This window comes from Aptenodytes patagonicus, chromosome 1 (assembly GCF_965638725.1).
Source record: "Aptenodytes patagonicus chromosome 1, bAptPat1.pri.cur, whole genome shotgun sequence".
Taxonomy (NCBI): Eukaryota; Metazoa; Chordata; class Aves; order Sphenisciformes; family Spheniscidae; genus Aptenodytes; species Aptenodytes patagonicus.
Window position 1 is genome coordinate 150,982,419 of NC_134949.1, and position 15,911 is coordinate 150,998,329.

The window sequence follows — 15,911 nt, forward strand, 5'->3', positions numbered from 1 at the left end:
ACAGTTTCTTATTAACATATTATCCTGTAATCATCTACCATCTCGTTATACAGACCCTCCCTCACTCAGGTGGGAGGCTGGACTAGACACACCTCTTGTTAATCCACTGTGGCTGTGTTGTGTTAGGTGAATGAAACTTGCAGCAAATTAATGAGTCTTTATAAAGTATTTTTGTTGCTTCATACAGTGCATTAAAATTTGGTGTGTGTGTGTGCTTTTTTTAATCGTATATTTGAGCCATTCTCAGGCCTATCTGGCAGCTAAGTTATTTGCTGTGTCAAATATTTAGGCTGGGCTTATCCTTAGTCTCTGGTTTCTTGCTGCTGGATGTGAGGGATGTTCTCCACTGAAGAGGATGCCACCCACAGTTCACCTTTTAAGACAAAAATAGTGTTTGCCAGTATCCTAAAAGAATTGGCAACAAAGGTAAGTAGTTAAAGTTGATGCTGAGATGGAGTTAAAGCTGTTATCTACAGGTAGTTGCTGCTTGAGTGAAAAAGTATCTTGTTTATAGCTATGTAACTGCAGGGGAATAATGGACAGCTCTTCCTCAAACTATTATAACCTCTCTGAATGCAGCTTTGCTAGGTGCTTGGAGTGCTTTTAAAATGCGTTCTGCCAAACTTACAGCATTTGCAACCCTCAGTAACACCACTTGCTTTGTTTTCTTAATGTTTCTGTAGGGTTGGGGTTGACCCAGATCAGGATCCTCCACCTACTAATGACAGCTTTCAAGTCTTACAAGGAGTAAGTAATTGCATAACTTCTCTATTAGGCTGATCTTATTTTATAACTAAGACGATAAAGAACTGCAGAAGCTATGTGCATGGATAAAACCTTTCTCTCCTAGCTGGCAACTCAGTAACGCGTTTTACTTTGTTTTTCAGTGGGCATTACTTGAATATTATATTCTGTGGTGTTGAGTGTAATGCTGCAGCATTCAAATTTTTGTGTATACATATATATATATACATATATCTATCTATATATAAAAAGGCATCAAAAACCTTCCCAAATCTACTAATACAGTCTATTTAACAATGTGCTTTCCTCTTCCCTCACCCACCCAACATGCTTGCTTTTAACATGCTACAGCATAAACAGTCCTCCCCAAGACTGACCCAGAGATAATCCTCTTGGCTTCTGTTCAATAATTGATACCAAATTTTGGTCCTTGGACTTGCTTAGAATCAAAGATTAAGTTCGCTAATCTGATCTCAGCTCCTGTATACCATACTACAAGCCAGCTGGATCTTGCCTGTACTACCTACCACCTGTATGAGGCAAAAGGAGCACTGGAAAATTGTCATTTATAGTCAGCAAACTGTTGCTGTGAATCTTTAGTGCAGCTTTCTATGCATCAGTAACAACCCAAGAATAGACTTTTTTTCCCTGCAATATGCTATTGGCAAAGACTACTATCGAAAAAATGTTCATAGTAGAAATTTCAATTTTCCTCATCTATAAACTGAGTGAATTCACAGGAGGAGTGAAAGGTCTGGAAAAAAACAAACCACCCAACAGTTCCTGAGGCTTAACTGGGAGCTTCCTCTGTCCAGACCTTAGTTTACACTCTCCCAGAGTAATGCTTGACACTAATTGTTCAGTAGCACAACTGGTTGCTTACGTAGGAACCTGCTAGAGGAAGTTGAATGGCAGGAAAGATGGATGACTTTGGACCCAGAGGATGCATAGGGTGCAAGTGTGTGAACTCTGCTTCGTAAACCTCAGGTTGTATGATGCTGGTGTTCACGCTGGTCACAGATATATGCATGGGATACTTGCTATATTTGGGATCAGCTTTCTTAGGAGTGGTTTCTCCTGCCTTGTCTTTTTTTTTTTTTGTCACAGGTTGTACAGATAAGAGTTACTTGCTCAGGAAGCACCTCTTCCATTGCAGAAACTGCATTAGGCTTCTCTGTGTTCTTTGTAGAAGCCTGTGTCCAGCACACAAAATAGATTCTGAGATGGTGCGTTTGAGTACCAAAAATGGTGAACTTGCTTTTGTAGCTATCTGGAAGCAACTAGAAGGCCAGCCCTTAAAACACCGTCTACAATGAGGCCGCAGTTATTGCATAAAACCAAGGTTAGGAAGTGGTATGGTGGTAAGATGGCTTTGGCCAGTTCAGACTGAGCTTGTCAGTATTTGAGGAATTGCTTTAACATGAAAAGAGCATGGGTATTCTGTTCTCATTCAGTGTCTGGGTGGAAATAACTTGTTTGCTTTTTTCCCATGTAAACATAGAGCACTTACCCGTTTGTTTCCATCTTTAGCTGTGCATTGCATTCCTAATGGACTCCATTAGTCAGTTCCCTTTGGATTCCTCTTTCACCAAGCCAGGATTAGCAGCATGTCACAGTTAAAGAAAATATATCATTTGGGAGTGACAATGTACTAAGCTTTAACTCTTGGTGGATCATGGATTTTTTGCGGATCAGAAGTACACAGGGCAATCCCGTCTTGTTCTTTTCTAGTAGTTTGGAAGATGATTCATACAAAGTGTTCTCACTTCAACTGTTTTCCTGTGTTTAACTTTGGCCTCCAGCCAAAAAAAAAAAAACCCAAAAAACCAACCCAACCCAAAACAGTAACAAAAGTAAAAACAAATGCAGCTGCAGACCAGCTGGTGTGATGACTTGCAGTACAGCTAGTAAAGGGATTATATTTAACAGTATTAGCAGTGTTAGATATATCTGAGCTTGATCTAGCACTTATGAAATTTGCATGACCTTCCTCAATTGTGATTTTATACGGACTCCCTGTTAAGCATTTTCTTTTAAGTGTGATATTTTTCATCAGGTTTGCGAGAGTTTGTCAGGTATGGTAAATTCCCTTATTCTTCCAAGGAAGCAGTAGGCTTAAAGAAAGAACATCAAATAGACCTAGCGTTAAGGAAGCCAACCCAACAATGAATAGGGATCAGTCTGGATTATTCCAGTTCATTTATTTGGGGAGAAGGGTGAGGATGGGACATCAATGAGGCTTATTTGTCAGTTTTGGACTTATTTCTGTATCCATTACTGCATTAACCGTGCGATAAGCTTTTAGACTCAAGGAAACTTGGTGGTAGAGGGCTCATTAAGGTAACTTGAGGGTAATGAAGAGGGCCTACTTCTTCTCTGCAGTAATTTCTGGTCTTTCTAGGGAAAGTAACCTTCTCAGTATAAGCATGTCTCTAAATAGCTTTCTTCTGCAGTCCAAGTACAATATTGAAGTAATTTGGCTTTTTTGCACAGGACACTGTAAAATGAATGATTGGAATGTATGATTTGGGTTTTTTCTGCCTGAAATTGAATATGTTTTTATCTTATTTTTAGGATGGCCCAGATTCTGAAAGAAGGAACAGGACAAAGCAGGAAAGTGCTTGGCTCTTCAGACTATGGTACAGCTTTGACCATAAGTATCCTTTTGAAAACACAACTTAGCTTCAAGGCATGAAATGTTCACTTTTTTTCCTTTCCATGTACCCATATGTAGCCTTAAGCACTTGAGAGAGTCAAACAGGAGAAAGATCAAATATTTGACAGGTTCAAGGCACAGAACTGAAGCTTGAACTTGCCGACTCAGAAGACAGACCTTTCCTTTCCTTAATGCATGGTATGTTATACTTGCTGGAGGACAGAAACAAGTCAGTTCTAGGAGCTGAAGTTCCTTCCTAAACAGTAAGACAGCCAATTAACTATTTCAGATCCTCTGATTTGTTCCATTAACCTGTTCTCATCTTCACTGATGCCTATAGCACAAACTAGTTTTCCAGTTCATTGTACATGTCTAAGCCCCCACTCATTGCTCTGAAGAGCCATCTGCTTTTGTGATGAAGTCCTCTTTGGAAACCCATCGCTGATATGGGAAGTTCTGGAACTAAAAATCTACATGTGATCCAGCTTATTCCCTTCAGTATATCCAGAACTTCCTATGGGTGTTAAAGCAGAGAGTGTCCTTGTGTGTATATAGCACTGTACAACCTTTCTGAAGCTGCTATTATACTATTTAGATAGCCTTGTTTAAGCTTCTGAGCAATTTTTGTGTAGCTGTCCTGTCTTTCATGCTTGTGTCTTTTTTTTTTTTTTTTTTTTAATCTACTTAGCATATTCTTATTCAGTATATCATACAGGTGCCCCTCCTTAACAGCTTACACTGACTTAGTGGAAAATGGCAAAGATAACCTTGTGGCCATGGCAAGTCACTTATACCCAGAAATTCAAAGACGTTTCAGTTCTTGATTCCTAGTAATTTCTGGGGCAGTTAAATATACGTAAATACCTGTGACGGCCTTAATCTTGTTGCAGCTTGCATCTGAGAAGTGAGTCTTTTTGCTGGAGTCTTGGCCATTGGTTGATGAGAGATTGCTGGCCTGGCTAGAGCACAGTAATTTCCTTCCATGCCTTGTGCATCAAGATTTCCCACCCAGGGAAACCCAGGTATAGTGTTGAAAGTGTTCAGATCCTAATAGCACTTGCCTGTTCAGGGTAAGATCTGTTTGCAACTGATGCGTTCAGATGCAGTAGTATTGGGTCAAAGCCCAGAAGGGAGTGTATGTGCTAGTTTAAATATTCATAAATGTTAGTAATTTCAAGTTAACCCTTTGAGTTTTAGTGGCTGGTGTCAAAGTGTATTGAAAAAAAGACTTCTGCAGTAAGACCACGGAAGGATCTGGCTGTGGCTGACTGCTGCTTTTTTGTCCTTCTAAGAAGGAAGCAGAGCTATCCTCTTCCCCTGCCTTTACAAAAGGGATGTGCCCAATGAAAAGAGGAGTGGTTGGCAATGCTGACTTCCCCTCGACTGACGCTATCACAAGTGCAGTCCCCAGCAGCTGCAGCAAGGGCGGGGGGAGTGCTAGGTGAAAATTACAGCTTAATTAGCTGTTTTGCAGAAACTTAAAGGATGCTGGTAGTGTGCTTGCTTTTTCAATGGTGACTAGCAATCTTTAGGGAAGGTTTCTGTGAAGTTTGTGCCAAGGAAACTGATATCCGGAGGCAGAACTGCCTTACTGTATCTTAGAGGTAAAATTCTGCTCCTTCTGATGCAAGGAGGCATTCAGGTAAACATCGGCTGGGTGGGCTTAAATTGCATGGAAGGGATGATCTTTAGAATTGCCACCTCTATACCCATGGCTAAATGTCAAAATATTTTTTTGCTGATGCATTCGCTTGGTTTGTGGGTAGAAAGGCAGATTGTCTCAAAATTCACTCTTTGCAAGGGAACTTAACTTGAAAAAGATGCGAGTGAGATGCACTTGGCAGTGTGCTCCAACACTGGCCATTGCCTGCAGAGCTCTGTGTGGATGGATAACTGGGAACTTCATTCCTATGGAACGCAGAGTTCATTTAATGTCATGGGCTGTTCCCTGGGTTCACCCACAATTGTTAAATACGAAGAAAACTGCAACTTTGATGAAGTATCAGATGTCTTTTACTGGGGTTGTTTTATTATGACTGAGTCACTGTGTGCCTGTCTGCTACAGGGCAATGTAGGGGCTGGTAGGCTAGTGTAAGGGGGAAGAGTTTATTTCTTTCCAGGACTGGGTGTAGCCACACTGTTACTGGGGGAGGGAAGGAGGAAATATAACTCTGCAGTGGCATAATCGAGCTGTTATGTGCTCAAGTAAACAGGCTCTGCTAAAGGGGAGGGATACATCTCTGCTAAAACAGCCCCTTTTTTTAACCCCCTCTTTCCCCCAAGAACCTGATTTGTTGTGAGCATCAGGGAAACTGATCTATTTCACAAGCGGACTTGATTCTCTCTGTGCTTAGAGGCCTAAGAAAGTAACTTGAAAAACAGCAATATATATTTACATTTAAAATAATCAGACTGACTTAAAAAACCAAACAAACAAAAAAAAAACCCCCGAAAAAAACCTTCTGGTCCTGATTTCAGACAGTGTTTGGAAGTCTTAGCGCTTTCCTCCTGAGCTCTGTTCTTGCCAGTGAAGATCAGCATGCTGCTCTGTAGCAGGGACACCTTTTTTGACTCTTGAGCATTTCCTCAGGCATATCATCAGTCTGAAGTACTAGCGTGAACAAATACGGATTTACCTGGGGGCAGACCTATGAGCAGAGGTGTAAAGACACCTTCCTTTCCCACCCCCGTGCCCGCTCAATGTAATCTAGCTAGCATTGCCTGGGCAGATGCTTTCCTTCCATGCTGTGTTACGTGGTTCTTGCCATACAGTTTTTCGTTCGCCTTTCTGAGGCTCTGTGTGGTACGTATACGTGCACTGCAGAGATGTCTTTGAGCCTTGCCAGAGTAAGATCTCTGGTTGCATCTCTGTGGCTCAGTGACCACTAGCAGTGGACCGGTTCAGGTGGCTGCATTGCTTGGAGGGCGTTGGATGGGCAGTATTTCTTTATTTCTCTGTGTTGAGCCACATAAGTGTGTCACCTTGTTATCTCTAGCTTGCAATCTCAACACCATGCTCCCATCTGCAGAGCAGAAACACCCTTGGACCTATTAACATTAAAGCACTTGTACCTCTGCTTGCTCCTTTTGACTCCAGAGGGCCCAAAACCTGGAAACACTGCAACTGCTTGAAACTTTAAGAAAAGAGGTAGCTAGTTCCCCTTGCAGTAAATGTGTGGGTAAAGAAACTGACCTTAAAAGGATCAAGGGAAAAATGTTTGGGGGAGATGTTTTTCATTTATTTGTTTACAAATGCAGATTTTTTCCAATGGATGTTTTATATACAGTTATTGAGCAGCATATAGATCAAAGGCAGAACCATGTTTATGTACAATTGTTTTTTTATTTTCAATAGTGGTTTTCGAGCACTGATGTGTTTTCCTTAACTACTTAAGTTATTTAAAGCCAATTCTCACTCACAGTGGCCCTCCGTTAACCACAACTCTACCCAGCTGGTGTGGCCTGATAGCCCGCTGTCTGACAAGTCCCCAGGTTTATGATGTAAGTAGAATGACTCAATATTTTTGTGTTTTATTTATTTAACTTCAGCAAAGCAGGTTTTTTCTTTTTAGGCAAAAGGTTGGTATGATATGCGTACTGCAAGAAAGTGCTGGTTTGTCCCAGGCAGAAAAGATTTAAGGTATCTCCCCTGAGGCAACAGCTTCTGTTAGTAGAAATCAGAGATGATCTTATTGTTGAAATACTACATTAAAAAAAATAACATTTAAGGATATTGGAAAATTACAGGCCGAGTCAATAAACCAGTTCAGTGAATCACTTCAAAATATTCAGTCCCTTATCAACACTTTTGGACAAGATTCTTTTTCTGTTACTGCTAAGGTTGTGTTGAGGTCTCCTTCAGAGAAGACACTGACACATTTACCCATGCTGGAAAGAAATCTGGTAGAGCTTCCCTTCATTGTTTCCACTGTGAAATTTGAGATCACATTTCAGAGACCATTAATCACTTACTTAACTCAGTCTAGCAGGTCACTATACTGTCTTTACAGCCATGTCTTGCAATAATTAATGCTTCATTCTCCTATTACTCTTGCAGGATCCTGATACGTGTCATTCCTATCTGTACAGTGCTTCTGAAATCTACAACTTTTTATGAGCTGCTTGTAAATAAAACCATAGTACTATGTGGGATCACTCAAATTTGCAGGTTCTCTGGAATGGTGACATCTCTGCTATGCTTGAGTAGTCTTGGACCAGATTTCTATTAATCTTTTCCTAGAGAGTTATGAATTCCACTTGCAACTTTGAAATACTTCCCTGCGTTTCTTTCTGATATCACTAGCATTTTACTTTTACCTGAAAGTAAAATTTAAAGAAATTTGAAAGGTCTGCTGCCTATTTGGAGCTATTAGTAATGCAAGAAATTGGCCTTGTTCCCATCTTTGCAATGCCACTGGAGATCTTAAAACAGATCTAGGCTGGAAGGCATCCATCAGACCAATTAGCCTACTTGTGTGTTGCCCATGTGTCTATCTATGTATGATCTTATAAGATTTGTTGTCCGGTAACTGAGGATCTAACCAGAATGAACATGCAAGCTTCGGCTTTCATTTTCTCTAACAGTTGGGCTCTCTTTTTTCTCTTTACTCCTCATTCTTAGCTACTACCACATGTGGAAACTTATTCTTTAATTGGATTGGTTCTGTGACACACACACACACACACACACTCCCTCCCTCCCTCTTGGGATGTTAACTTCTTCATTAAAAATGCTTATAAGGCTGCATACTTTGTCAAGGTGTATAATGTGGAACTTTCACATTGTATTCTCTCTTCTTGTTCCTATTTTGGTGCATTGCTGCATTAGTCTTAGGAAAGAATATAATTTTGAGATTTTATTTCTAGTTTCTTTTCAAGATTTCCAAACTCTGCAGTTGCTTTATTACTGCTTTTCGTTTCTTTGCATGGCTGGCTTTGCTACAGCACTGTGACTGTACCGTTTTATTACTGGCTAAAAAGCTGTGCAATCTTTTGCCTTCCTATTAAGTGCAGGTGAAGCTACTGAGAGAGAGCTGTGTCTTTGCGGGGACAGAAACTGCTTGGAATAGCTGTGCTTTTGTGAGGTATTTCCAGGAAAATGGAATGGTACATCTGAGAGAATTAAAGACTATAGACTTTGAATTAAACACACAAAAAAGTCTGTAAATACTCAACAGGATGTAATGTAGCTGGAAAATATGTTTCAAAAAGTAGTAGTAAATCCTAGATCTCATTCAGGTGCATGTCTGAGCAGTTATGACATCTACATAGAGAAGAAAGCGTACAAGTATGTGGCTGTATTGACTGTATATTTGTGTATTGTTTTCAGCTTTTGTTGGGTTTTTTCCCTGTGGCTTTATTACAACTTTATTTAGAATTAATTTTCACTTCCATGAGTGGCAGTACATCTTTTTTAATTAGATGCCAATGGCGGGTTTTAAAGTCTGAAAGTCAAACAATGTTATTACATAGTCCACCTACAACCTATTCCAAAGTATGAGATTGTGTCATCTAAGCTTGAATTTGCATGGTGTACATGTAAGGTTCTGAGTCAGCATGCAGGGGTGAGGTACAGTGGATTTTTTTCCAGAGCTGTCGTTACTATTCCTTGCTGATGTTCTCCCACTGCTTTAAGACTGCGCCATTAGGCTCACCATTAAGTGTTTCCCACCCAAACAGAATCCAAGTCAGAACTTAAAAGCATGAAAGGCTGCTGTAGTTAGTATATAAAATTATAATTTTCAAAAATTCACTCCTATTTTTCTCTCCTGGTGTTATTTTCAGTGCACAACCATTTGGCAGGGCTTTGCAATTTATCCCAAACTGATGTCGGTCACTTTTTTTTCTTCCCTTTTGACATGTCCTTTGAAAGTTTTAGTAATTCTGTTTCATCAACCATTTACCCCATTTGGAAGAAGCACCTGTGTTACCACCTGCTCTTCCTGATGAAGCACTTCTGGGGAGTTGTTTTTTTGTTTGCTTGTTTGTTCAGGGGTGTGTTTTCTGTCCTACATGTGCTCCCACCCATTTTCTTTTTTTTTTGAAAGTTTAGTTCTTGTACCATACACAGTGTGACAACTTGGTATGAAAGTAGAGGGAATTGAATTATTTTTCTAAATATGCAAACCCAGTAAAGAAACTTCATTTGCAGTCTATATATAAGTCTTGGAGGAGGTAACTCTCAAAATTAATAAGAAAACTGTTCAGCTATGCCTCCCCCCTCCCCTTTCCTAGTGCTTCTAGCTTCATAGCAAAAATTGTTTAGTTTCCTTTGTGAATTTGAACCCAGCTGAGAAATAGAGACACTCTAAATGGAGCATCAGATTTAAGTTGTAATATATTTTGCATGCATGCTACTTGATGCTTTTGCTTTGGAGCCACTTCTGATGCAAGTTTTGTCATCCGTGATGCCTGCGTTGTATTCAGCACCAGCAGCATACGTGATATCCACCAGCGCTTTGTATGTGCGGCGTATTTTGCATGTGCTTCTTTTTGCACTGCTTTAGAAGGCAATAAAGACTGGCTTTGTAAGCAGGAACTCTAAATAAGATTTAGCTGTTTTAACGTCTCCAGCACGCATTCTTAGGAGCATGAGCAGATTTTACCACAAATGGAACAGAATGCTGTGAGGTCCCTCAGGGTTATGGTCAGCACATCAAAGCAAAATTCAGTCTTTTGTAGGGTTCTGGGTTTAGGTACTTAGCCATTCTAGTTTGTCAGTTTAAGCAGTGAAGTTCAGACCTACGTTTTTTGGGTGAATTGAGGCTATTCCTACAGAACTGTAGGGTATTGCAGAGGCCAGTTTAGGGTTATTCTTGGAAGAATTTCAAGTCTCTAGGGATCTACTTGGATACATTTCCTGTCTTTCAAGAAAGAATTGTTCATGCTGCATGAAGCATAGTAGGTTTATTCACCCATCCTCTTTGCTTGCAAACATAGCAAATCCGTATACTATATAGGATTGTTCATGGATGTTCTCTGGGGAAATATAGGAATTAAATTGCCTGCTGCTTGCAGTGCTATTCAGAAGTGAAATAAGTAAGTGGAACTTGGCTTGTACAAGGCAATGTTTGCTCACTGTGTTGCAAGAAAGCTCAATGTTTTCTCTGGAACTGATCATGTTTACGTACGCGTAACTATAGCCTGGGACAAACCAGCAAAGACTGAGTTAGGACTTGCCATAGAGTATAAGGGCTGTGGCCCTCTCCTTTCGGTGTCGTGCTTCCAAGAGCTTTTCAACCTTTTGGGGAAGCTCAAGTGTAGTGTGTGTTCTTACCAGTTTCTTATCTGATAGGTGGCTGCAAGGATTCGCTGTTAAATAGCATTGCGGAGACAGGAGATGCTTTGGGAGCTTGCTGCAGCCGCTTCGCACGTGGCCCTGGTATCGCAATACCTCCTGGTGTGCTGTTAACCCTGCCTTCCCCTCCTTGGTGCCTCTCCAGGGGCAAACACCATGAAAGGCAACTTGTGATAGAGCTTCTCAGCTTCTTCGACTTCTTAAAACGTAACCAGTCAACCGTCACAAACTGCCTGCTTCTTACTCGTTTTTCTGCTTTTCATCTTTATTTGAATGCCGCCTCTTCAAAAACAGAATATATAGGGATATCAGATTTTCATAAGCAGCCGATTATTTTGTGTACCTTTTTTTAATCATCTTGGTCTTGTCCCTCAGACTTTCACTCTTTTGCAATGGAAAGCTTGTAAAGGCTGTTTCTGCCAACTGTGGCAGAGATTAAAGGGTTCAGCGCTTTTTCTTTTTAAGATAGTGACAGTAGTTCAGTGTTTTCTTTGCAATCAAAGAAAGCAAGTGTCCTAAACTGTATTTGCTCTTTGAGAACAGTGCTCTCTATCACAGTAACCCTGTCTCTAATAAGTAACGATAAACTTGGATGCCACGAAGGTTCTGAGAAATTAGCATTCATTCTAAGTAGGGCTTGTCTTGCACCCGACACTGAACTGCACCACTTCTTTCGTTGGTTTTGGTAAACTCCTGACACCTTTTCCAGTCCTCATTAGTTACATATTCTGTATCATCTAGAGGCTTCTGCTGCTTTATTTTGGCTGATTATCATTCTGAAATAATGACAGGAAGCTTTCCCAGGGAGTTTTATTTAGCCAGGCACTGCATCTTTCATCATGGACAGGTTAATCAACATTTTCAATCTCAAGTGCCCTGAACTCCTGTTCTGCAATACAGGTAGGGCTTTCTGGTCAGGCTGATCACAGGCATTCTATCTCACATAGCCTGTGCCCTCCTTCCTCTGCCAAAGTGGAAGAAAATGATGGATTTTGAGAATGTAGTCTGATCAGTGTTCAGCCTACCGAGGAGAACAGCACACACACGCTTACATTTCAGCTCTTGCTAAGCAGTATGGAGCTATTCATATGAGGAAATAATTGCTGTCAGTTGCAAGAAAGCAAGCTTATAGTACTGATAGAATTTTCTTCAGATATGAGGAAGCCCCGCTTTCTGACCAGTTCAGCTGTTTTGCCTTTTACCAAGACCATGTTAAACAGGAGTGAAACATGGTACAATTGCTCGCTGTTGTATTATGCTGTGTAGAGAAATTAAGTTGTTTTGTTACACTTCAGCAATTTGTAGTCTCTGACCATATATTTCATCCCATCTCTGCCAAAATAAAGTCACAGGGTTTCGTGAGCCACTTTCTTGAATGATTTCAAAAAGAAAACATCAGAACTAGTTACAAAACTATGAAGCAAGCACTTTCTTGTATCAGTCTTTCATACTTCTATGGCTCAGGAGCGTTCCTAAGAACTAGGTCAAGTAATTCTCTATTTAGTACCAGGTAAGAGTAAGCAGATAGTTTAAAAGAGTGTGGTTAGTTTTTGATCTATAAAAAAATTTGTTGAGGAAACCTTGAATATAAAGAATTTGGGCCTAATGAGTTCTTAGCAGTTTGCATGAGTCTTTTACTAATGAACTTGACTAATTAGCAACAGATGCAACTCTGACTTTGTATCTGGAGTGACTTAATTGTGCTTGGTCTCCAGTCTTTTTCCTGTACTGCCTTCTAAATTGTCATGCAAAAACCAGCGTATACTGCTCATCTCTCCTGTACTTCCAGTAAACTTCCAGTGTTATTAAATCCCTAGCTACCGGTTTCATAATCTAGTTCTTGGATTCAGCTCGCTCTCATCTCTCCACAATAGCAGTAGTTATACAGGGAGCAGTAAGCTGATTTGCAAACACCGGGTTCAAGGTTATTTTTAACATTTCTTAAGGTGGAACTTTACCGCTTACTGCTTCTGTATTGACGCTTAGGTAAACTCTTCTGTTCAGTTACCTTCTTGGCAAAGACCAGATGTTGTGCACTGTACAAAGATTTTTCTTCTTTTTTTTTTCCAGAATCAAGAACAGCTTAGAGAAGAGGATTCTGATTTTATTCTGAATGATGGTGACCTTACTGTGACATACGGTGATACAACAATAACTGCGAACGGTTCTTCTGGCCCCCATACAGCTACCACTAGCCTCGATGGCAGGAGAACAAAAAGTAGTTCAGAGGAAGCACTGGAACGTGATTTGGGAGCAGCAGATCATGAAGTTACAAGCAGGGGTACCCGGCTAGTATTTCCTCTGGAAGATAACGCATGATTACTGACTCAGTAAAAATAACTCTTGCTCTGTGGATGGATCAAGGAAGACTGCAGGCCACTGTGTCACTTGAGGTGGGGATGTTTATTTAAACAAGTTAACATGCGTAAGTGGTTTTACTAGGGTATGAAGATGTCACCTATTTTTTACTCAAGATGCTGACAGTGGGGTTTTCTAAATGTCTGAAAATAGACGAATGAGGAAACTGGTAATTCTCCTCTTTTCAGCTGCATATTGAATCCGAGTATAACTAGCATGCTGCAATTGTCTTGTTCAGCTGCAGCAGCTCTCTCTGAAGAGAGGTACATGAAAACATTGTCATATAACTGAGCTTGTATTGGCTTAGCTTGGGAATGTGGAAGAAGAAATATAAACATGATAATTATTATGAGATAAAAAAGGATGGGTGTGTCTCTGAATGTGGAGAGACCCACTGTTAACTTCTCTTGTGAGGTTGAGGAAACTATAAAGTAAAACAGGACAGTATACATTAGGACTACAGATGCATGAACGCAAGACTCTGTGGAATCTCTTACTGCAAGCTGTACTTAATGTATTTCAGGGAAAAAAGGGAAAAGAAGATTTCTTCACTGGCCATGTGTTTAAATAGGAAGGCAATGAGAGCTACTTGTCCCTTTAGCTTTGGGCAACTTGACTATTACTATTAGCCTAACTTCTAGTGCCTCAAAAGAAAAACATCCAGCTTCCTGTGGTCTAAGACGTACCTGACCCGACACAAGCCCAGAGCCAGGCTCTCTTGGGCAGAAGTCATGAGGTAAAACTTTCTCTCCCTTAAGGTTCTTAAAATCGGATGAAGATAGTTGGAAACCTATCTTGGGCTGGGGAAAACAGCAGACAAGAGGAGGAGGGGGAGAAAAGAGAGAGAGAGAGGCGGTACTGAACTGGCATGGAACCATGAGGTTTCATATTGCTCAGAAGAATCCATGGACTCTGCTTACAGTTCTTGTGTGTGATAAATAGCAAACATCTAATTAAACAGACAAACAAATACTACTGGCTTTACCATTTGTGACTATCCTAAAAGAAAGATGTTTACTCTTGTTCTTTTTCGCAGAGTAGATGTGAAACTTCAGTGGGGCACTGCACAACAACATATAAGCTACAGAAGTGATGAAGTAGTATCATCTTAAATGTGAAAAGGGAAAAATCTTTGCCTAGTATTTAGCCCACTTACACGTAGGCTAGCTTTAACATATTGCTAAATGCTTTTTAATTTCCAAATGAGGAGATATCATTGTCTTTGCCAATAGCTGAAAACTTACGCTTCGAAGAGCAGTTCAGCTATTTAAAGCATGCTAAAATGTGATTTCATTCTCATGTCTCAAAAGGTTTATTTTTTTAAAGAGTTCTGTGGCCCACTAATGTGATGTAATATCAGTTTGTCTAAAAAGTGTGGTTTTCTTCCTGCCATTCCAGTTGTTCCTCTCATAAAATTGTGTGTGAGTAAATACCCACTCTGTTTTTCCTTAACTATTAAACTTCATGGGCTAACTTCGGTACAAGAACTTACTGCTGCAGAAGAACATTGCAGTCATATTGTCTAGTCTGCTTTCTTTCAAATGCGTTCTCTAATGAGTGATCTACCTTCTTGTCTGTCCCTCCAAGGTAAATTTGTAAAGGGCATTGATCTGTAATGACTGTCTGACATTATTAAGAAAAGAGACACGAGGAAACGAAGCTTTTTTGTGGAAAAACTGGAAGAGCAATACAGTCTGAGCTCCGTTCTTAAACGGTGAAGAGTAACAAACCCTGATGAAGATCTCTGAGCAGAACAACTCCTTTTCAGTTCTCCTCTGCTTTCAAGGAAGACAAAGCAGATAGCAATGATACGTGCTATTTATACTGTTTACATGGCTTGTTTTTTTCTTTTTAAGTGCTCCGGCAGTAGAAAAAGTGGTTTCCTCCTAAATTACAAAAACAATTGCATTCATTTTGGACAAGCCTTTGAGACCCAGGCTGTCAATGCTGTGTGAGGACTTGAGACTTCTACAACAATTAGAGTTATTAGCTGGGTCATATGAACCAAATTTTGGGTTGAGACAGTGAAACTTACCCAAAATAAGTGGACTTAATACAGCGAGGCAAATCTTGACGTGCAGCTTGAAGCTGAAGTTTACCAAATCACTTTGGCTGAAAACAGAGCCTTATGCAGAGAGAGATCTGTTCTTTGGAAGAAAGATCAGGTACAGATTCTGGAAGTAGAAATTCTGTTTCATTAGCTTCTTCAGGAAGACTGAATCTCTTGAAAACATCAATAAACCGTCCCAGTGCAGATGCTTCTCTGTCTGTGTTTTTAATTCCCATACCAAAAATATACAATTGAATGAAGTTCACCAGTAAGCCCAAAATGTGGTTGTGAAAGAGCAGCCAAAATGGATGGATCATTGGTGAGAGGTGAGGAATATAATAGTCTAACTTCACATTCAGAAATTACTTAAAACGCTTATCCAACATGGTGAGGGGAGGCCCATATACATAAGCTTAATTTTTATTCATGTATTATAACAATGAATTTTATTCCTTGATTTCTATCTATTTTTCATTTTGAGTCTCCTTCCAAAATTGGACTTCACTGCCAACAAAAGGTAAGCTAAAACATCTAGCCTCTTCTTACTACTGACACCGATCCTTGTATCAAATTCCCAGGGGACTCCTTTACTGAAAAAGTAAAACAAAAGTAAAACAAACAAAACCCCCCCTCCTTGTCCTGAAACACTGCATATGTCACCAACTCTCTAATAGATCCTTTTTTCTTGTGTATATCCTTTTGAAAGAATAGTTTAATACTTTCAATTCCTTTCCAGTAAGATCCTGAGCTGGGAAGAACTTGACCGAGCCATACCAGCAGATGTGTGTTTTCTTACAAACTCGGTG

The 15,911-nt window shown here is 40.1% G+C and overlaps 1 protein-coding gene and 1 non-coding gene across 3 annotated transcripts in view; both read left to right on the forward strand.

The window, feature by feature from the left end:
• The window catches only part of SLC9A7 (solute carrier family 9 member A7), a 78,132-nt gene extending 62,823 nt beyond the window's left edge, over positions 1–15,309 (forward strand). For both annotated transcript variants that reach the window (XM_076358726.1, XM_076358736.1), the window contains 4 exons: positions 684–747; positions 3,319–3,401; positions 6,796–6,901; positions 12,768–15,309. In XM_076358726.1, coding sequence (XP_076214841.1) covers positions 684–747; positions 3,319–3,401; positions 6,796–6,901; positions 12,768–13,016 — 502 coding nt within the window. In that variant the 3' untranslated portion in view covers positions 13,017–15,309. The remainder of the gene's footprint in view (positions 1–683; positions 748–3,318; positions 3,402–6,795; positions 6,902–12,767) is intronic.
• LOC143156005 (U2 spliceosomal RNA) lies at positions 10,628–10,815 on the forward strand. The gene has a single exon (XR_012994557.1). It is a non-coding gene; the product is annotated as a U2 spliceosomal RNA (small nuclear RNA).
• Positions 15,310–15,911: the final 602 nt, after the last annotated feature.